Genomic DNA, 22,373 nt, shown 5'->3' with positions numbered 1-22,373 from the left:
TGGGGGATCATCAGCAACTGCAGTATTGACCTCTGCTCTCAAATGGATTCCACAATTAAACTGTTAATGGTGGGAAAGTTTCATTTTAAGTCCCCACTATTTATTTGATATTAGTCTTAAAACTATGTGTGCTTTAAAAAAATGTTAAAGCATTATATGGCATTTTTTTTTCCTTCCTTTTTAAAGGCTTTTCTAAATCACCTGCCATGTAACTTAGTAGAGAAAATATTGAAGTATGTTAAAGGGAACTCTTTCAAGAGATGTAGCTAGGTACTAAGAATAAGCAGCTCACTTTATTTGTTTCTGGTAAAGGTAAGAAGCCACTGGTAGTGAGGGTGAGTTTATTTTAGTTTTGGTTAAAGGGGAATAAGTCAACCTTTTTTATATGAGTGATTTTCTTGTCAGACTTTTTGTTCCCTCCTCCTGGTGTTCCTGCCCATACCTCCAACAAAGGCAGTATCAGGAAGTTATGGAATGGAAAAGCTTTAGGTAAGACTCTTACGGTTATGAACTATGACTGCTTGTAATTCTGGGAAAACTGTACTAAAATCTGAAGTAATTTGGTTATTACATCATATCGACTAGTAGGACATGTTCCTGTGCTACCCTTTTTATACCTTCGGTAACCTTGGTTGTTGTTAGTTGCCCTTGAGTTGGCTCCTACTCGTAGCAACTCCATGTACAACAGAACAAAACATTACCCAGTCCTGCACCGTCTTCACCATCGTTGGTATGCTCAAGTCCATTGCTGCAGCTACTGCGTATTTTGAGTGCTTTCCAACCTAGGGTACTCATTTTGCAGCACTGTGTCAGACAGTCCCCACCTGTCGGTCAGTTTGTTGTACATGGGTGCTTGCATGTTGCTGTGATGCTGGAAGCTACACCTCTGGTATTCAAATACCAGCAGGGCCACCCATTGTGGGCAGGTTTCAGTTGAGCTTCCAGACTAAGACAGACTAGGAAGAAGGACCTGATGGTCTACTCCTGAAAAGCATTAGCCAGTGAAAACCTCATGAATAGCAGCGGAACATTGTCTGGTATAGTGCTAGAAGGTGAGCCCCTCAAGTTGGAAGGCGCTCAAAAGACAACTGGGGAAGAGCTGCCTCCTCAAAGTAGAGTCGACCTTAATGATGTGGATGGAGTTAAGCTTTTGGGACCTTGATTTGCTGAGGTGGCATGACTCAAAATGAGAAGAAACAGCTGCAAACATCCATGAATAATTGGAATGTCAAATGTATGAAGTATGATTCTAGGAATGGAATGCATAAACATTGACATCCTAAATACTACGTGGTTTAAAGTCAGGAAAGGTGGGCATCAGGGTTGTGTCCTTTCACCATACCTATTCAATCTGTATGCTGAGCAGATAATCCAAAAAGCTGAGCTATATGAAGAAGAACTCTGTATCACATTTGGTGGAAGACATTAACAATTATGTGCAGATGACACAACCTTTTGCTGAAAGCAAAGAGGACTTGAAGCACTTAGTGAAGAAGTTCAAAGACGACAGCCTTCATTATGGATTACACCTCAGCATAAAGAAAACAAAAATCCTCACAACTGGACCAATAAACAACATCATGATAAACAGAGAAAAGATGGAAGTTGTCAAGGATTTCATTTTACTTGGATTCACAATCAACTCCCATGGAAGTAGCGGTCAAGAAATCAAAAGACACATTGCATTGGACAAATCTGCTGCAAAAGATCTCTTTAAAGTGTTAAAAAGCAAAGATGTCACCTTGAAGACTAGGGTGTGCCTGACCCAAGCCATGGTGTTTTCAGTCACCTCATATGCATGCGAAAGCTGGATGATGAATGAGGAAGACCAAAGAAGAATTGACCCCTTTGAATTGTGGCATTGGCAGAGAATATCGAATATACCATGGACTGCCAAAAGAACGAATAGATCTGTCTTGGAAGAAGTACACCTAGAATGCTCCTTCTAAGCAAGGATGGTGAGACTTCATCTCATGTGCTTTGGACATGTTATCAGGAGGGACCAGTCCCTAGAGAAGGACATCATGCTTGGTGAAATAGAGGGTCAGCGGAAAAGAGGAAGACCTTCAACGAGATGGATTAATACAGTAGCTGCAACAATGGGCTCAGGCATATCAACGATCATGAGGATGGTGAAGGACTGGGCAATGTTTCCTTCTGTTGTACATGGGGTCGCTATGAGTTGGAACCAACTCGACGGCACCTAATAACAACAAGAACATATCGGACGGTATTCTGTTGTGATCCATAGGGTTTTCGTTGGTTAATTTTTGGAAGTAGATTGTCAGTCCCTTCTTCCTAGTCTGTCTTAGTCTAGAAGGTCCACTGAAACCTGTCCACTAGGGATGACCTTGCTGGTATTTGAAATACCAGTGTCATAGCTTGCGGCATCACGGCAACATGTAATTCACAACAGTATGACAAACTAACAGCAAGGGCATAAAATGCCTTTATTGTCTGGGAAGGTAAAGGGATTATCACCTGATTTTTCTCTTAGGGCATGGGTAAAACCATGATGACTGGCAAAAAAAAGCTCTTGGCTGTTTCCTGTGCTGCACTACTGTAGTATATAGTATCTTGCTGCAAATTTTACTAAGCAATAACTGAAAAATGCAAGTGGGGCCCTTTTAGCAGTCTGATAAACTGACCTAATGCGAGAAAGAATGGTAGGTGTGAGTGGGACTGCTGGCCAGGCTCACTCACCAGCTATTATGGATTGAATTGTGTCCCTCCCTGCCCCCACAAAAAACTGTGTGCCAGCTTGGCTAGGCCATGATTCCCAGTATTGTGTGACTCTCCACCATTTTGTCATCTGATGTGATTTTCCTATGTGTTGTGAATCCTACTTCTGTGATGTTAAAAAGGCGATATTAGCTATGAAAACTTTCACCGAAAACAGGATATTATTTAAAAAACAAAAAATAAAGAACAGGGTAGATAAATCCAGAAGATTTGCTGTAGAACAATCTCCAAGATACATTGTAAAATGAAAACAGTTGAAAGAGAACAATACATGTAGTGTACTATTTATGATCAAAACAAAATTAAACTGTATTTTTATGAAAGTATGTATAAATGTATATAAATGCTTAGAAAAAGCCAGGAGCTATTGGATACAAACTTATGACAATAGTCTCTGGAGAAAATTAGAATTGAAGAGGAGCTGGGGTCCAAAAAGACTTTTGCTTCATTGGTAGGTTTTGAATTTTTTATAATGAAAATGTACTTATGTCTTGAGTAATTAATAGTTTTGACAATGTACACTTTTGGTTTAAACTTATACCTGATATTTGGAATTATGTCATTCCTCTTTGGAATTATCTCATTCTCTGGGCCATTGAAGATCCTATTGGCTAGTGTTACTGCAATTATATATTTATTCACAGGTAAAGGTTCCATATGGAGTTATCAAGACTTAAGTAAAGAGGATAAAAATTTTATGGACTTTATGCTAAGGTTACATAGCTTATATTAGTTGTTGCCATAGAAACTCTACTTTCCAGGGTCACTAATAATATGATTTCGTGTTTTTCTGTCACATTTTAAGGACATTTCTCTATTTTCTTCCTACCATTTCCATGGTGGTTCATCCATGTGGCTTCCAAATTGGATTTCAGAAATGCAGAGCTCACATAATTTGTGCCCACATTCTCTCTGGGCCAGCTGGCCTACATTCTTGATAGATTTTGTGTCAATCTACCTCTTGATAGCTGTGGAATTACCCCAGCATCTGTAAGAGAGTTACAGGACCCTTTGTCCATCCCTGAGCACTGCTTTCTCTCTTGAATTATGAATCTTGTTATGAAGAGTCACAATACATTCCTACATGGCAAACAGCAAGTGGTGGCTATTTTTATTGGGTATTTTAGGCGCATCTTCTATCTTCTCGAATCCACCAGGCACTCCTCGGAAACTCTGTGGGGCAGTTCTATTCTGTCCTATAGGGTCGCTGTGAGTCAGAATCAACTCGATGGCACTGGGTGGGGCACTGAGTCTACCTTCTCAGAACTGGAGTCTCCTCAAATTGATTGACGCTTGGTGCCCTTGCATAAGTTTTCATTCTTAATTATTTTTCCACCATGCTGCCATTTCCTGTTGAAATTCCCATTGTAAAAGGTGCAAGAGTCCCATCTGTGGCATTCAAAGCCATTCGCTAGGGTCCTGTAGCTTTTCATGTGTTACTGTGATCCATCTCTCAAAGACGGCTCTCTAAGTTAAAGCATAAGTGTAATTTCCTAATCCTGATGCTATTGCTGTGCCTCAGGAAACCATCAGTGATTGAGTAGCAGCAATAGGACATGTTTGGAGAAGTATTAAATGAGTAGGGAAGTAAAGAATGAAGCCAAGAAAAGGATAGCCCGCTTGCCCCTCACATGACTTTTTACCTCTATTACGTCTTACCTTCTAGGCTTCCTTGTTCTGGGCACTGAGTGTAGCCCACTTTCAGTCTTTGTCAGTATTTCCACTCAGTCTAGTTCAGACCTCCCTTGAGCCTTTTTTCATTGGCAAACAAACTTCCTTTTATAAGCAAAGTAACAAAAGCTGCACTTGCCCTGTAGTGTGAATGAGGTAGTGGCGGGGACAAATGGATTGAGTTTATCCATGTGCAGGTCTTTGAAAAGCATTGCTGTCGAAAAAGGGGGTTACAAAGACCCATTGTATGACAGGCTACCTATAAACTAACCATTTATTAAAACTGTGGGACAAGAACTTATTTCAAGCAAAGGGCAAGATTAAAGTGGGGGTGGTGGTACAGGAAGCCTGACCTGACTTGAAGCCTGTTCATTGCTGGGTTGTGAGTTCATTTCTGCCATACCAAAGATTGGAGTAATTTAAGTTTACCATTTCTGCATTGTGGATTGGGCTGAGGTCGAGGAGCCTGGACGAATACACATTAGAGGAGGACATGGTTTCTTCTCAGGGGACGCATGGTCCTGTGAGAAAGAGAAAGAATAAGCTGAAGTTCAGGACTGCAAATTAAAGTCTGTTTTACAGAACAGGAAACACGCAACCAATTTCCTCAAGTCAGTATCTCTACTGGAATTGATTTCAGAGTCTGAAACTCCATTTTTGTAGTTTTTTTTTTTAAGCACGCATCAGGCTAACTCAGTGGAGAATGTACGTGTTGTTCCGAATCATACTAAATGATGTATATAAGTGGGAGCATTTATTATACACGCAGAGACACAACAAAAAGCAGTGGTGACCTGTGCCTTTCTCAAAAGCATCTGGTACATGTGAAGAAGTAGTATACCAGTGACTTGCTCTAGTGTACTAAATTGCAGCCCACAGAGGTTCTCTGTCTTGGACCTCATTCAAAAACCAAAAAACCCATTGCCATTGAGTCAATTCCGACTCATAGCAACCCTGTAGGACGGAGTGGAGCTGCCCCGTAGTATTTCCAAGGAGCAGCTGGTGAATTCGAACTGCAGTTGAGTTCTTTACCACTATGCCATTAGGGCTCCAACCTCATTCGGGAGGACTTAAATACCAGAAAACCAGAAGGCCTACATCTAGCATGGCATAGCCCCAGATTGAGTGTTCTAGCGTCAGGGCTGTTGTAATTAAAGTAACCAAGCAGGAAGCCAGATTTCTTAGTAAACTCCTACCGGTACATCCATCCCATTAAACACATACTCTTACATGCCCTACAGGTGAAAAGTCAGCACAGGAAACCCAGCCATTGTGGAGTAGGAGGCTAGAATATGAGAGTGTTTGTATATGCAAGCTTCACTACAGGATCCTAACTAAATTTGTGAAGTCAACTTTTTCAGTGGACTTTGTTATGCGCAATTTTGGGCCCCAGAATTTAAAAACAGCATATATGTCAGTTTTTTTTTTTTTAATATTTTGATAAATTCTTCAAGGTTTATAATGGATTATAATATGATTATGAAATTTAAAAGTATGAGCTCTGCTTTCATGATTCCTCTGGGGGTTTGACTGAACTTGAGTGAATTATTCACTACTTCATTAAAATTCAACAGTACTGTAGATTTCCATCTGATGCATTAAGCTGTCTATTCCAAAAGAACAGCTGTGTAGTCAGTGCAAAGGGTGGCTTTCCCAGTTTGGCCTATTCCAAGAATGCAGAGGATATAAATGAGAAGTAAAATTTACATTTTATTTTCCATTAACAAAAATTATTTATGTAGTTATCATCACAAGAAAATGGCTTTCCGTAAAGATCTGCGTGATTATGGTGATTTTTAACCTCTTAGTGGGAACATATTCCTGGCATAAAAATGTATTGTTTCAGAGAGAATTCTGTCTTAGTCACCTAGTGCTGCTATAACAGAAATACCACAAGTGGATAGCTTTAACAATGAGAAGTTTATTGTCTCACAGTCTGGGAGGCTAGAATTCTAAATTCAGGGTGCCAACTCCTGGGAAAGCCTTTCTCTGTCAGCTCTGGAGGAAGGTCCTTGTCATCAATCTTACCTTGATCTAGGAGCTTCACTATGCAGGAACCTCAAGTCCAAAGGATGGGCTCTGCTCCTGGCAGTGCTTTCTTGGTGGTATGAGGTCCCCATGCCTCTCTGCTCGTGTCTCTCTTTTATATCTCCAAAGAGATTGGCTTGAAACACATCCTAATCTTGTAGATTGAGTCTTGTCTCATCGACATAACTGTCGACCTTTTAGTCCTATGAGCATGATCTCAGGAGGTTAGTTATAATTAAATTTGCAAATCCATTTCTAATTGCCTTTTTTCAAAAAAAATTTTTTTTATGTTTTTGGTAAAAGTTTACATAGCAAATTAGGTTCTTATTTAGCAATTTCTGTACATATTGTTCAGTTGCATTGGTTACATTTTTCTCAGTGTGTCAGCATTCTCATTGTTTCCATTCTAGTTGTTCTGTTTCCCATTAATCTAGCTTCCCTTAACCCCCTCTTACCTTCTCATCTTTGGTCTAAGGTAAATATTGACCTTTAGGTCTCATTTGGAGAAGCACGGTACTCGTGAGTGATACTTATTTTATGAGCCATTCTGTCTCTTGGCTGATAGATGACTACTGGTCGTGATTTTAGTTCCATGTTTAAAGGGTATCCCAGGGTGATAGTCTCAGGAATTCCTCTACTCTTTACTGGCCCAGTAAGCCTTTTTAGGAATTCGAGTTTTGTTCTACATTTTCTCCCATATTCTATCTGGGACCACCTATTGTGTTCCAGGTCGGAATCTAATTGCCTTTTTATGCTTAAATAAGTTTTCATTTTCAGATTCTATATTCAGATAGCTCTCATCATCAGAACCTCCTTCCCAAATACCTAGCTAAAAAGTAACTCCCATTGGCCCCAGCTTTTTTAGAAATGGGCCACCTTACTCAGCAAGTCTCATTCCTTTTTCACATTTTTCGTTAAAACTAAGCGTTCAATGATTTCCGCTTCCTTGCGTTTCTTGTACATTATTTGGCACCATTTCACCATCCTCCATGTTGTGCTCTGGTTACTCCAGTGTGCCCTTTTCCCTCTGTAAATACCATGCCCAAACTTGGCTACAGTATTCCAGGAGCAGTTGGAGAGCGGGGAGGAACAACCAGATGGACTCATAGACTTAAGCTCAAGACAGTGGCCCTTAACCATTTTGAGACATGTACCCCTTTTGAGAACCTAAGCTCTGGAATCTCTCTACAGAAAAATGCATATAGTGAATGTACAATTTTGCATATAATTTCAGAGTATTTGGGGGAATCCTGTAGCTTGTTCATAAACTCTGTACAGTCTGGGACAATGGATTAAGAGCACTGACTTGGTTATGTTGAGGCTGTGCCCCAGAATTTTAATAACTACAGATAAAGTAGAGAGTTTATTTTTAAGTAGGGCATATTTTATAGGTCTGATTTTGAAACCACCTTCCAATTTTAATTGCATGTATGAAGTGTTTTCAGAATCCAATTTCAAAACAATTCATTTAGTTGGCTTTTTCCTGAACTGACTTGTTCAGACATTGGCCCCTTCAGAATGAAGCACGCCTGGAATTTTAAAAATCGTTCATCCAGGCTCACACTCAGCTGGCTTCTGTTGGATGAAGAGTCTTGGCATGGCTTGATTTGAGAGTGGCTTTTTAAACCTAGTTTTTTTTTTTTTTTTTAAACCTAGTGGAAAGCAAAACAGATAATATGTTTGGCCACTGGTCCTAATGTATTTTTTTTAAATGCTTGTTTTGTGAAATTTATGTCCTCTTTGAACATACAGAAATTACAAGGAGAAAAATATGTTAAGGTTTCTGAATGTTTCATTTAACCAGGTAATCGAGGAAAATATTTTAAAAGCAGAGTTCACTGCGTGACCTGGTGTGCTTTAGTCTTCATGTTCTTTCCTCTTGTCTGTGTACCTACAGTATATCTTGGTTGACTCTGGCCCGCCCTCTTGCCGTGCCCTCTCAGCTCGACTCTGTGCACACACCCTTATTTGCCAGTCACTCCTGTGAGAACACTGTATGAGTAATATGATTTGTGGTAAACTGTAGCTGGTGTTTGGATACTAAAAGGATCTTGGGGGAGGGGAGGGAGGGCAGTCCATCGGAGTGAAGTTGGTGTCCTGTGTGAAGTTTTTACACATGGTCTCTGATTGCTGTAGACCTTAGCTCCTTAGCACACACTGAGCTTTATTTCAGCCTGGCAATGATTCCAAGACCATATCTGATGTGTTGGAAAGAGCTGGTAAGTTTCTATCGAGTGTGGACTTCCCCCATGTACGGCATCCATGATGGAATTTTGCTGGCATGACAATTATACTGGAGTCTTTAAAGTGTCTACATATGAAGTCTCACTCTTCTCAGTTTGGGGGAAGTGGGGGCAGATGGTGGACATGATGCCATTTAAAAATTTGTTTTCTTTTCCTTGTCACCTCAGTTGCTATTTTCTCCCTGTAGGTTATGGCCACACCGTGCCCTTGTCAGATGGGGGTAAGGCCTTCTGCCTCCTGTACTCTGTCATCGGCATCCCTTTCACCCTCCTGTTCCTGACGGCGGTGGTCCAGCGCATCACCCTCTACGTCACCCACAGGCCCGTCTTCTACTTCCATACCCGCTGGGGCTTCTCCAAGCACACCGTGTCCCTTGTGCACGCAGTTCTCCTCGGGTTTGTCACCGTGTCCTTGTTCTTCTTCATCCCTGCAGCCGTATTCTCCTTCCTGGAGAATAACTGGAACTTCCTTGAATCCTTTTATTTTTGTTTTATTTCACTGAGCACCATTGGCCTAGGAGATTATGTTCCTGGAGAAGGCGACAATCAAAGGTTCAGAGCAATCTATAAGTTTGGAATCACATGTGAGTATCCAGGGTCACCAGCTCTGCCCCTTTTGTCTCAGTTTTGCCATTCCAAGCTCTGTCTCGCCTGCTAATAAATAATCATTCATGAACACCCTGACTGGCTTTTCTTTGATTAAAAACCAGTTGCCATGGCAATCCCATGTGTGTCAGACTAGAACTGTGCTCCTTAGGGTTTTCGATGGTTGATTTTTCAGAAGTACCATATTTTACGCAAATAACACATACCTTTTATGTTTGTTTGCCAATCAAGCCTCCCCCCCCACAACTGTGCAACATGTGAAAAAAAATTGGCTTAGCTTACAGAAATACCTCTTGGGGTGAGGGTGAAGTTGGCAAATGTAGAAGGTGTGCTGTTTGCATAAGAATACAGTAGATGGCCAGGCCTTTATTTTGAGGTGTCTTGAGTAGACTCAAACCTCCAGCCCTTCAGTTAGCAGTTGAATACGTTCATTGATAAGTTTTCAGTTTTTACCCCCTTCCCATAACTATTTCATTTCATCATGATTCTCTTCAAACTCTTCATGCAAAAATCTTATCATTATGGAGTTTTTTTTCCAGGCACCTCAAAATTATTTATTGATTTCTAACTGACAATGTAAGAGGCATTATAAATTAATGTAAAAAAAAAACACAGAAGGTATTTGATTACCAACTTTTAATAAAAAAAAAAAAAAGTTACTCTAAGTATTTTAAGCTCAAGAAAACTAGAACTAGGATATAGCTAGCCTGCTACTACCAATCGTGTTCTTTAATTTGCCAAGAAAATCTTAAAACGCTTGCTTATCTCATTTGTCCATCTCGTTCTTTTTGGAGAAGCTAGAATATGTTAACTGTTTTTGGAATTTTGTATGTGGAAAGTAGGCATTAAAATTTAGAGGATCAGTGATTTCTAATTTTTAAACATTTTTTGTTTTAAGTTTAATGTCATGGAAAGCTTAGAACAGCAATTCATTTTTAAGAAACTTATTTGTGCGTGTCCCTTTTCTAACCTCTTGTAGGTCCATAGAATCATGGTTATAATGTCCATACAGTTTTTGTTTCTGCCCTGTCAAGAATTTTCCAAGACTCAGCTCATGTTGTTTCTTCTCAGAGGCCAAGCAGACACCCCAGACAGTCAGATGTTCTGTCTGGCCCTGCCTTGCAATCTTCACCCCACAGAATGCTCAGTTGAACTCTACGTATTTTAATATTTCTGTTAAACTGTGGGCTCACCCCAAGCAAAGACTTCATAAATCCCTAATGCTTTGTACAGTGCCTGGGCTACAATACTACACATTCAGTAAATATTTGCCTCATGGTTGCAAGGATGATTTCATATTTTCTCTAGTTGCTGTAATTATCATTGTAATCATTTTAATGTCCATATACTATCTCCTCAAATGGCTATACCATAATCTAACCCTGCCTCTGTTGTTGAATATATAGGCTGCCTCCAATTTCAGGATATTATAAATAACCCTGTAGTTATTTCTATTTCTATGGTTACATTTTTCCTACTTAGATATTTTTGCAAGAAAAGGGATTGCTGGCCCAAAGTGAACACACCCTTTTATGACACACAGGAAATACTGACACGGTGCTTTCCAGATGGCGAAAATTGTGAGCATTGCCACTTGCATTATATGGGTGTGACTGTTTCAGCATTCCTGTGGTGGTGTTGGCCAATAGCATTATAGATATTTTTTGTGACTCTGATGCCAAAATAAACATTATCTTAGTTTTCTTTTCATGTAATAGATAAAATGTTACCTCCTTATTTTAATTTTTTAATGACTTAGGGAAGTTGAACATTTCCAGTAAATATGCTTGCTAGCTGTACTTTTCTCTTGTGTCAATTCTCTTCTCATAAATCTGCCCAGCAGTTTAACTTCCTAAGTTTTTCATAGAATAATAAATCCTTGAGTAATATTTTATCACTTGTTACAATGTAGTCATCTTCTGAGGCAATTTACATAAAGTTCATTTGTGCTTTGAGTGTTAACTCAAGTATCTAACAATTGAATGTTCCAAAACCCAAAAAACCCGTTGCCGTCGAGTCGATTCCGACTCATAGCGACCCTATAGGTCAGAGCTGAACTGCCCCATAGAGTTTCCAGGGAGTGCCTGGTGGATTTGAACTGCTGGTCTTTTGGTTAGCAGCTGTAGCACTTAACCACTACGCCACCAGGGTTTCCATACTAATTTGTAGGTAGAATAAAATCCTACAGTTTTTGCCTAAAATTCCATAGGTATATTTTCATGAGCAGTTATGAACTTGACTAGGTAAAGGAAAATGAGGGGATTTATTGATGAGCCTGACTAACAATGTCACTGTTGTTTCTAAAATAAGAGATAGCATACTGCATTGTATTATTACCAAAACCTAGTAGCCAAATCCTAAGGATACTAGAACTGTGTCACTTTGCTTTCTTGAGATAATCAGCTTCTTTATTCTCATTATGTTGCCAATTCTAGCTTTCCTAGTTCAAGGGCTTTCTGAGCTCTTCCTCAAACATTTTACTGCTGGGAACATGACACTGGGACTTCGTTTATTCTTGGAGTTTTCATTTTCACTTTGTTTTCTTCCTTTCCATGTTTTTTTTAATTTTCTTCTGGTAAATAATTTTTAAAATGTTGGAACTAACATAAAATTACCATTACCCCACAACAAATTCCAAGGAATAGCCATGATTCAACAGTTATTGTTTATCTTAAAGAGTAGGAAGCTGGCAGAGCTCTTCGGTTACCACCGTGAATGGTTCATGTGCCCAGAAAGTGACTGTCACGTAATGAAGACCTTACGTTTGCTGCTGGATTTAGGTGGAAGTGTCAACAGTCCTATTTAATTTCAGCAACACAAAGACCTATTTAATTTCTATGTCAGTTCTTAAAGGAATTGTCATTTAGCTTGAACTGTAATTTCTATTACTAAACTTCTTAATCTAAAGTAAAAATAATGATAAAAGCGTTTAGTGTCTTAAAAAATTGCCAAGCTTTGTTCTGAGTACCAGTTGCTATCAAGTCAGTCAATTCAAAAGGTTAGATAGGAAGCTTAGGGGGCAGTGAGTTGATGTTAATGGGGGAGGAACAACTCAGAAAAGAAGGGTGAGTGCTTGCACAACTTGAAAAGTGTAATCAAGATCACGGAATAGTACATGTAGAAATTGCTAAATTGCTGTATTTTCTGTGTATGTTTTCAACAACAGCAAAACAATAATTTTTTTTTTTAAAGAAATCATTACTAAAAAAGGTCATTGCATTGCATTTGAGTAAGTGCAGTAGTATATGTCTTTAACAGTACCTCATCAGCCCCAGCTATTATTTTTTTCCTCAAAATTGCATCCTGCAGTTCTCAGTAATCCCAGCTCATAGGAGGTTATGTTATCCTCTGTTGTATGTCAGGGTGGTTCACTTCGATCCATGGGTTTGGGAACATTTGTTGATATCAGAAAGCTGGCAATGTATTTATTCATCAATAGATTTTTCTGTATGAGGAGGGAGAGGGGAAGAGTCACTTGTGATGTGATTTGTCCATGATGAGGTCACGCTGAGACCCTGTTGTGTTTCTCACACAGGTTACCTGATACTTGGCCTGATTGCCATGCTGGTGGTTCTGGAAACTTTCTGTGAACTCCGCGAGCTGAAAAAATTCAGAAAGCTGTTCTATGTGAAGAAGTTCAAGGGCGAGGACCAAATGCACATTTTGGAGCACGACCAGCTCTCCTTCTCCTCCATCTCAGACCAAGCAGCTGGCCTGAAAGATGATCAGAAGCAGAACGAGCCCTTTGTGGCCACTCAGCTTTCCGCCCACTCAGATGGCTCTGCAAACAACTAAACGTAGGGCTTTGCTACCTGGTCTTAGAGCACCAGTGTCAGGGCAGTCAGCGGTAGGCTTCATTTTCTTCCTTTTTATGAGAATGTAAAAGCCACGATGATGCTATTTTAATAAATACTGTTTGCAGTATTTAAAAAAAAAAAAGAAGCAAACAAAACAGAACAAAAACAGCTTTTACTCTGGAGGGAGGGATATCTAATATCTGAGGAAACAGGATATGTACCTATCATTCATATGTGACAAAATGACCTAGACGTTATTATAGGCAAAGAATACTGGAAGCAGTTCAGCTATGGATAGAAGCAGGTTTTATACTTTTAAGTGGGGGAACTTAGGGTTTGCATTGAAATCATTTAGCTATTGACTAAATAGCAAAATTTATATTTAAAAGCAAAAAAGGCATAGAGATGTGTTTTATAAATAAGTATGTGTATGGTTTGCATGTACCTATACAAAGTGATTATTTTTGTAGAATCTAAGTTATAACCTACTATTTATAATGAATAGATAACCATTCAATATGTACATATGAAGTATAAATATGTTTATATCCTGTACATAGGTTTTAGGTCACCAGATCCCAGTGTACTTCTTAACCCAAGGTATTAGATATATATTATTTTGATTTCTCTTTATACTAAAGAAATCCAGATTTCCTGCAATAAAATAAGGGGCATAATATCCTTAGGAGTGAATAACTACAGCATTCTACAACAATAAATGTTTCTACCCTCTTGAAATAGTAAAACATGCCTGAATCATTTGTGAACATTTCTTTGGAGGTGCACAAGTAATGAAGAATGCGATTTGTATAATGATTAATAACTTGTTTTGAAAGGGTTTTGTGATTTTTATAGCCAACTAGTATTAAAGCACAGAACTTTACCGTAAAAAAAGCCCCACATGAACAGATTATGTCAAATTAATTTGAAAACTTAATTTGTAAGCTAAAATAAACAAAAATCAAAGCTGCTTGCAATCCTATGCTTTATCAAGAAAAGTTTCCTTCCTTGTAGGTGATGTGTGCACTCCTTCGGGATCTATAAAGGCAGCATGGAAATGATGTTCACAAGAAACAATAATTTTAGAGGGGAAAATGAGAAAGATACTGGGGGATAACTACTGCTGAGAGCTTCATCTCCCATAGTTAGCTGCCCAAGAGGTGGTGCTTGAAGTGTTCCTGAAAATCAGTGCCCTGCCAATGAGCCATGCCTGCTGGGCACTCCATTTACGGGATGGAATGCTCCCACGTTAGGCAGCTCACTCGGTAACCTTGTTCTCTTTCTGACTGAAGGACCTTTTGCATTATGTGGCATACCAGCCCTGTCCTGCTCCCTGCTGTGTTATCCTTTGACCATTGTATCCCCTGACTACAGTAGGCCCTTCTTATATAAAATCATATCTTGTCACATAGCAGCAAAACCGTAGGATGCCTGGCCAGTGGGCATCTACCACCACCCATGGGGTCACCACGAGTCAGGGGCTATTCAACAGCAGTTCACAGCAAGAAGAAGGAATTACATTGATTGTGCAGTTCCCTGTGGCCTACGTAGCTCCTTTGCTGGTGAACACCGAGTCACCAGCAGATCCTTCTAAGTCCGAACATGTTGGTATGCTTTTCCTGAACTTGGGTTGGGCAGCCCCCCAGGTACATTTCCTTTCCTGACACTTCATTCCTTATTCAGTGTGTCCTGGGCAGGTAGATAATAACCTCAGGAATGGATTCACAGAATAAGACATGCTTCATTGCCATGGTTGTATGTGGGAAGTTCACGGTGATGGCTCTGCTTCCTACAGCATAGAGGCCTGAGGTAATGGAGGATGTAAACCAGAGAAACAGTGGGTCACACTTGAAGAGTGTCGTTATATTTTATTCAGTGCAGGGGGTGACTGGTTTGCCATAACTGTTAATATAAGAGCTTTTGTCAGCTGCTATCGAGCTGGCTCTCAACTCATGGCAACCCCATGTACAACAGGATTGGACTATTGTGATGCATAGGGTTTTCATTGACTGATATTCCAAAGTAGATCTCCAGGCCTTTCTTCCTAGTATCTCTGAGTCTGAAAGTTCCAATAAACCTGTTGAGCATCTTAGCAACGTTCAAACCATCACTGAACCACCCCTTCAAAACTGGAAAATAAAGAAGAGTGTAAAGGAAAAATTCTGAATCAGGATGTCATTAATTACAGTATGGTACTTCACTTTAAAACTTTTTCTGATTCTGTATACACTAAACCTTGTTGTTCTTAGATGCGCTCAAATCAGTTCCTGCTCATAGTGACCCTTTGTACAACAGAATGAAGCACTGCCAGGTCCTGTGCCGCCCTCATAATTGTTGCTTTGCTTGAGCCCATTGTTATGGCCACTGGGTCAATCTATCTCATTGAGGGTCTTTCTGTTTTTCCTTGACCCTCTACTTTACCAGGCATGATTTCCTTCTCCAGGGACTGGTCCCTCCTGATAACATGTCCAATGTACATGAGACAAAGTCTTGCCATTCTCACTTCTAAGGAGCATTCTAGCTGTACTTCTTCCAAGACAGATTTGTTCATTCTTCCAGCAGTTCATGGTATATTCAGTATTTTTGCCAGCACCATAATTCAAAGGCATGAATTCTTCAGCCTTCCTTATTCATTGTCCAGCTTTCGCATGCATGTAAGGCGATTGGCTTGGGTCAGATGAACCTTAGGCCTCCAGGTGACATCTTTGATTTTTAACATTTTAAAGAGGTTTTTTGCAGTAGATTTGCCCAGTGCAATATGTCGTTTCATTTCTTGACTGCTGCTTCCATTGCCGTTGATTATGGATCCAAGTAAAATGAAATTCTTGACAACTTCAATATTTTCTCTGTTTATCATGATGTCAGTTGTGAGGATTTTCTGTTTTCTTTATGTTGAGGTGTAATCCATACTGAAGGCTGTAGTCTTTGATCTTCATCAGTGTTTCAGGTCCTCTTTATTTTCAGCAAGCAAGGTTGTGTCATCTAATTATTGCAAGTTATTAATGAGTCTTCCTCCAATCCTAATGCCACATTCTTCATATACTCCAGCTTCAGGGATCATTTGCTCAGCATACAGATTGAGTAAGTATGGTCAAAGGATACAAACCTGACACACATATTTTCTTATGTTAAACCACTCAGTATCCCCTTGATCGGTTCAAACGACTGCCTCTTGGGTTATGTACAGGTTCCACATAGCACAATTAAGTGTTCTAGAATTCCTTTTCTTTACAGTGTTATCCATAATTTGTTGTGATCCACACAGTCAAATGCCTTTGCATAGTTGATAAAACACAGGTAAACATCTTTCTGGTATTGTCTGCTTTTAGCCAAGATCCATCTGACATCAGCAATGATATCCCTCATTCCATGTCCTCTTCTGAATCCTGCTTGAACTTCTGGCAGTTCACTGTTGATGTACTGCTGCAACTATTTTTTAATTACCTTCAACAAAATTTTACTTGCATGTGATATTGTCTTAGCTGTGTTCTTTTGAGAAGCAAAACCAGTAAAACATAAATACATATATAGAGAGAGGGACATTGATATCAAGGAAACGACTGACACGATTGTAGAGGCTGGAATGTCCCAAGTCCATGGATCAGGATAGAGGCTTCTCCTGATTCACACAGCTTTGAGGGCTGGCAAACCCAAGATCAGCAGGTTAGAGAGCAGGAGTCTTGCTCACAGGCTGTGAAGGTCGATGAGTCTCAAGATCAGCAGGTAAGCTGCTAGCTCAAGTTCCAAGAACCAGAAGTCAGACAAACAGGAGGCAGCTGCAGAATCCAGAGAGGGCAAAAACCAGAATGTCCACTTAAATTTGAATGTAGGTGACACGCCCAAGGAAACTCCCATTCAACTGATTGGCTACTCACAGCAGATCCCATCATGGGGTTGATCATATATAAACACTAAGAATCATGACCCAGCCAAGTTGACACACAATCTCAACCATCAGAGATATTAATGATGTTAGTTAAATAATTTTCACATTCTGTTGCATCTTTGGAATGGGCATAACCGGTTCTCTTCCAGCCGGTTGACCAGGTAGCTGTCTTCCAAATTTCTTGGCATGAAAAGTGAGCACTTCCAAGGATGCATCTGTTTGTTGAAACATCTCAATTGGTATTATCTCAGTTCCTGGAGGCTTGTTTTTCACCAATGCCTTCAATGCAGCTTGGACTTCTACCTTTAGTACCATCAGTTCCTGATCATATGCTAACTCCTGAAATGTATGAACATCGGCCAATTCTTTTTGGTACAGTGACTGTGTATTCATTCCATCAGCTTTTGATGCTTCCTGCATCATTCAACATTTTCCTCATAGAATCCTTCAATATTACAACTCGAGGCTTGAATTTTTTCTTCAGTTCTCTCAGCATGAGAAATGCTGATCCTGTTCTTCCTTTTGGTTCTCTAACTTGAGGTCTTTGCAAATTTCATTATACTTTGTCTTCTTGAGCTGCCCTTTGAAATCTTCCATTCACCTCTTTTACGTGATCATTTCATTCACTTTAGCTACTCTACATTCAAGAGCAAGTTTCAGAGTCTCTTCTGACATCCATTTGGTTTTTCTTTTCTTCCCATATTTTTAATGACCTTTTGCTTTCTTCGTGTATGATATCCTTGATGTCATCCCAAAACTCCTCTGGTCATTAGTAATAAATGTGCCAAATCTATCCTTGAGATGGTCTCTAAATTCAGGTGGGATATACTCAATGTTGTGCTTTGCCTCTCACGGGCTTGTTTTAATTTTCTTCAGCTTCAACTTGAACTTGCATACGAGCAATTCATGGTCTTTTATGCAGGCACCCCCGGCCTTGTTCTGATGGATGATTTTTGAGCTTCTCCATCTTCTCTTTCCACAGATATAGTTGATTTGATCCCTGTGTATTCCATCCAGGGAGATCCATGTGTATACTCGCCATTTATGTTGTTGAAAAAAGGTATTTTCAGTGAATAAGCCATTGGTCTTACAAAATTCTGTTATGCAATCCAGTGTCATTTCTATCACAGGCCATATTTTCTAACTACTGATCCTTCATTTCCAATGTTTGCATTCCAATCACCAGTAGTTGTCAGTGAATTTGGATTGCACATTTGATTAATTTAAGACTACAGAAGTTGATTAAAATCTTCAATTTCTTTATCTTTGGCATTAGTGGTTGGTGCATAAATTTGAATAATAGTCATATTTACTGGTCACCCTTGTAGGCATATGGATATTATCCTATCACTGACAGCCTTGTACTTCAGAATAGATCTTGAAATGTTCTTTTTGACTATGAATGGGAAGCCATTCCTTTTCAATTTGTCATTCCCAGCATGGTACCCCATATGATTATCCAATTCAAAATGGCCAATACCAGTCCATTTCAGCTCACTAATGCCTACAATATAGATCTTTAAGCATTCCATTTCATTTTTGATGATTTTCAGTTTTCCTAGGTTCATGCTTAGTACATTCCATGTTCCAATTATTAATGGATGTTTGCAGCTGTTTCTTCTCATTTTGAGTCTTGCTACATCAGCAAGTGAAGGGCCCAAAATCTTGACTTCACCCACATCATTAAGGTCAACTCTACTTTGAGGAGGCAGCTCTTCCCCAGTCGTATTTTGACTGCGGAACACACAAGCCACCACAGTGAGACAAACTGACAGGCGAGTCGTGGCACTAAGCCTTAATGTTCTTCAAATTGTTGTTGTTAATGTGAAGGGTGAGGTACAAAAAGTGGAGCAAGTTCTGCCTACCCACTCCATCTGATGGGGAATGGAAGTGGAGTTTCTTGCTTGGACTGCTTTTGTCTCTGGCCAGTGGGCAGTTGCTGCCCTATGATCTTGATGGAGAAGCATGTGGTATCTGCCAGGAATGTGGCCATCTGGGTCTTCCCTACAGAACAGAAACAGTGTCCTTTGGGGAGGTGATGAGGAGACAGAGCTCAGGGTAGCCAAACTATGCAAAACCCAACATTTGGAACATTTAGCTGGAGGTGGGGGAGTGCAGAGTAGGAGGTGGAAGTGAATTCTAGAGAAGAGGGCTCTGAGTGATGTCTATAAACTAAAGGATCCAACTGCTGGACATGAGTGTTGTAGCTTGAGTTTATAATCCTAGGGAATGCCCTCAGGGGAGAAGAGTGGCAGAAGTCATTGTCATTCAAGGAGAAGACTGTGTGTGAACTAAAAGGTGACATGTTTCTGGTGGGGATGTTGGTCTCCAAGCAGCAGGTATACTCACCATGAGGAAAAGACAGAGCATCTTAGAGTGGAGGTTCTCACCTTCCCAGAAGTCAAAGGGAGTGTAGGCCAAGAGTTGGAAGACTGCTCCAAGAATCTTACAAAAGACATTCATGGAACAGGGAAAGCTTGGCCTGAATGACTCCATATCTGAGATTTTTTTCTTACTATATGAATCACAATCAAGATATTAAAAAGCGATTTGTTAAAAAGAGTGAGAAAGAAAAAAGGGGTTACTTTCTGAACAGATGAATTTGCTGTGATTTAAGGAAAAATGTCAATGATTGCTAAGCTGTGAGATCATTTTTTTCTCGCCTAAAAAACAGGCTCATACTTTCTGCAAACTTGCCCTATGGGCCTTTTGGAAAATTAATGATATACTTACAAATCTAGAGACCCTAAGGTAATTGAAATAGTCAATGCAAAACCTTTTCAACCCTTTAAAGTTATCAGCAGTACACTGATTTCTTAAAAAAAAAAAAAAAAAAAAAAACAGCTAGTATGTGTTTCAGATAAGGGTTAATTTTAAATTGGCGAAAATATGCACTGAAAGATCATAGGGTAAAAAACCCAACCAGTTGCCATTGAGATGATTCTGACTCATGGGGCCCCATGTCTGTCAGTATAGAACTGTGCTGCATAAGGTTTTCAATCGCTGGCTTTTTGGAAGTAAATTGCCAAGCCTTTCTTCCAAGGCACCTCTGGGTGGACTCAAACCTCCAACCTTTCAGTTAGTAGTCGAGCACATTAACCATACCACTCAGGGACTAGTAGTAAAATATCTACAGTTTATTTTGGACTGCAACATAGCAATGATTGTGAGAATGGTGCAGGCCCGGGCAGTGTTTCATTCTGTTGTACATAGGTTTGCTATGAGCTGGAACCAACTTGACGACACCTAGCAACAACAGCTTATTTGAAATTCAGTGAGCAGAGCTTCCTGATTTTGTGGCATGTGAACATTCACCCTGTGATGCCCTTTTGTCAAAACCTTCAATGCTGAGAAGATATGTGGAAAGTACTGATACCCTCTTTGGGCTGTAATATCAGAAATGTGTACACGGTCAAACAGATCATTCTTTGGAAAACTTAATAACAAAAGTTTCTAAAAACATATTACCAAAATTAAAATGATAAAGCATTTGCCATTTACTTTATTTGACAATAATAAAATTTAAAATTTGTCTCTAATTAGTTTCTCCTGTAGTCATTTATTACTTTCTATGATATTTTACATTATGAAAATTTAATATATACAAGCCTTTTGTGTGAGGTAAGACACGAAATTGTTTGCTGATGATGATTTTCTTAAACGCTCACTTATCTGATATTTGCTCTCAGGCAACCTCAGGCTTCTAGAACCAGTAAAGAGCCTAGAAGTAAATAAAAATGCTCCTTAGTAAATGACAATGAGATACCATCTCACCCCGACATTACTGCATAAATCAAAAAAACAGAAAATAACACATGTTAGAGGCTGTGGGGAGATTGAAACTCTTATGCACTGCTGGTGGGAATGCAAAATGGTACAATCACTTTGAAAAACAATATGGTGTTTCCTTAAAAGGCTAGAAATAGAAATACCGTAAGATCCAGCAATCCTACCCCTAGGACTATATCCAGCTGCCACACGAATAGACATACGCACACCCATGTTCATTGCAGCATTATTCACAATAGCAAAAAGATGGAAACAAATGCCCATCACCAGACGAATAGATAAACAACCTATGGTACATACACACAGTGGAGTACTAAGCAACGATAAGGAACAATGATGAATCTGGGAAACATCTCACAACATGGATTAATTTGCAGGACATTATGCTGAATGAAATAAGTCAATCACAAAAAGACAAATACTGTATCAGACCACTTATAAAAACATAGGAAAATGTTTCCATATGGAAAGAAATAATCTTTGATGGCTACAAAGGAGGGGAGGGAAAAACGCTAGATAGTAGGTAAGTGGCAACTTTGGTGAAGGATAAGACAGTACACAATACTAGGGAAGTCAGCACACCTGGGCAAAGGTGTGCTGACCAGGGCAAAGTCATAGAAGCTTCATAGACAAATCCAAACGCCCCGAGAGACCAAGCTACTGGGCTGAGGGCTGGGGGACCATGGTCTTGGGGTGTATCTAGATCAAATGGCATAGCATAGTCTATAAAGAAATTGTTCTATATCTTACTGTGGTGAATAGTGTCTGGGGTCTTAAAAGCCCATGAGGGCCATCTAAGATACACATACTGGTCCCATCCCACCTGGAGCAAAGAAGAATGAAGAAGACCAAAGACACAAGGGAAAGATTAGTGCAAAGGACTAATGGACCACAACTACCATAACCTCCACTAGACTGAGCCTAGGTCAACTAGATGGTGTCTGGTTACCACCACCCGCTGCCCTAGCAGGGATCACAATACAGGATCCAGGCAGAGCGGGGGAAAAATGTAGAACAAAATTCAAATTCACACATACACAAAAAGGCCAGGCTTAGTGGTCTGACAGAGACAGGAGAACCCCCAAGAGTATGGCCCGTGGACACACTTTTAACTCAGTACTGAAGTCACTCCTAAGGTTCACCCTTCAGCCAAAGATTGGATACGATAGGGCCAAATATAACATGTGAGAAACAGACATCGTAATTCAATTCATGCATAGGAGACAAGAAGGTAGGAAGGGACAGAAAAAAACAGATAAATGGAAACTGGGAACTCGAAGAGAATGTTGACACATCGCAGGGTTGGCAGCCAATGTCACAAAACAACTTGTGTATTTTTAATGAGAAACTAATTTGCTCTGTAAACTTTCACATAAAGCACAATTAAAAAAAATGCTCTTAAGTATTTTTCACAGTCTGTCACTAAAGCACATTTACTAAGAGATAAGGCCTCTCTTTGCTTCACTTGAAGTTTGTTCACACTTACTTTGCATGCCGTTCTAATAAAATTACCGATCTGGCTTCTCAACTCACAGTAAATGAAGGGGAGAGATGCTGCCCAGTAGTTCTCAAATTTTGTGTCTGCACACTGTTTAATATCATGTTTGGTGG

The 22,373-nt window shown here is 39.7% G+C and overlaps 1 protein-coding gene across 1 annotated transcript in view; it reads left to right on the top strand.

Moving 5' to 3' along the window:
* The window catches only part of KCNK1 (potassium two pore domain channel subfamily K member 1), a 59,087-nt gene extending 38,631 nt beyond the window's left edge, over nucleotides 1-20,456 (top strand). The window contains exons 2-3 of the mRNA XM_049868308.1: nucleotides 8,873-9,268; nucleotides 12,826-20,456. Of these exons, the coding sequence (XP_049724265.1) occupies nucleotides 8,873-9,268; nucleotides 12,826-13,085 (656 nt within the window). The 3' untranslated portion in view covers nucleotides 13,086-20,456. The remainder of the gene's footprint in view (nucleotides 1-8,872; nucleotides 9,269-12,825) is intronic.
* Nucleotides 20,457-22,373: the final 1,917 nt, after the last annotated feature.

Source organism: Elephas maximus, chromosome 24 (genome assembly GCF_024166365.1).
Source record: "Elephas maximus indicus isolate mEleMax1 chromosome 24, mEleMax1 primary haplotype, whole genome shotgun sequence".
Lineage (NCBI taxonomy): Eukaryota > Metazoa > Chordata > Mammalia > Proboscidea > Elephantidae > Elephas > Elephas maximus.
The sequence above is the reverse complement of the archived record's forward strand: the minus strand, read 5'-3'. Positions and strand labels throughout refer to the sequence as shown.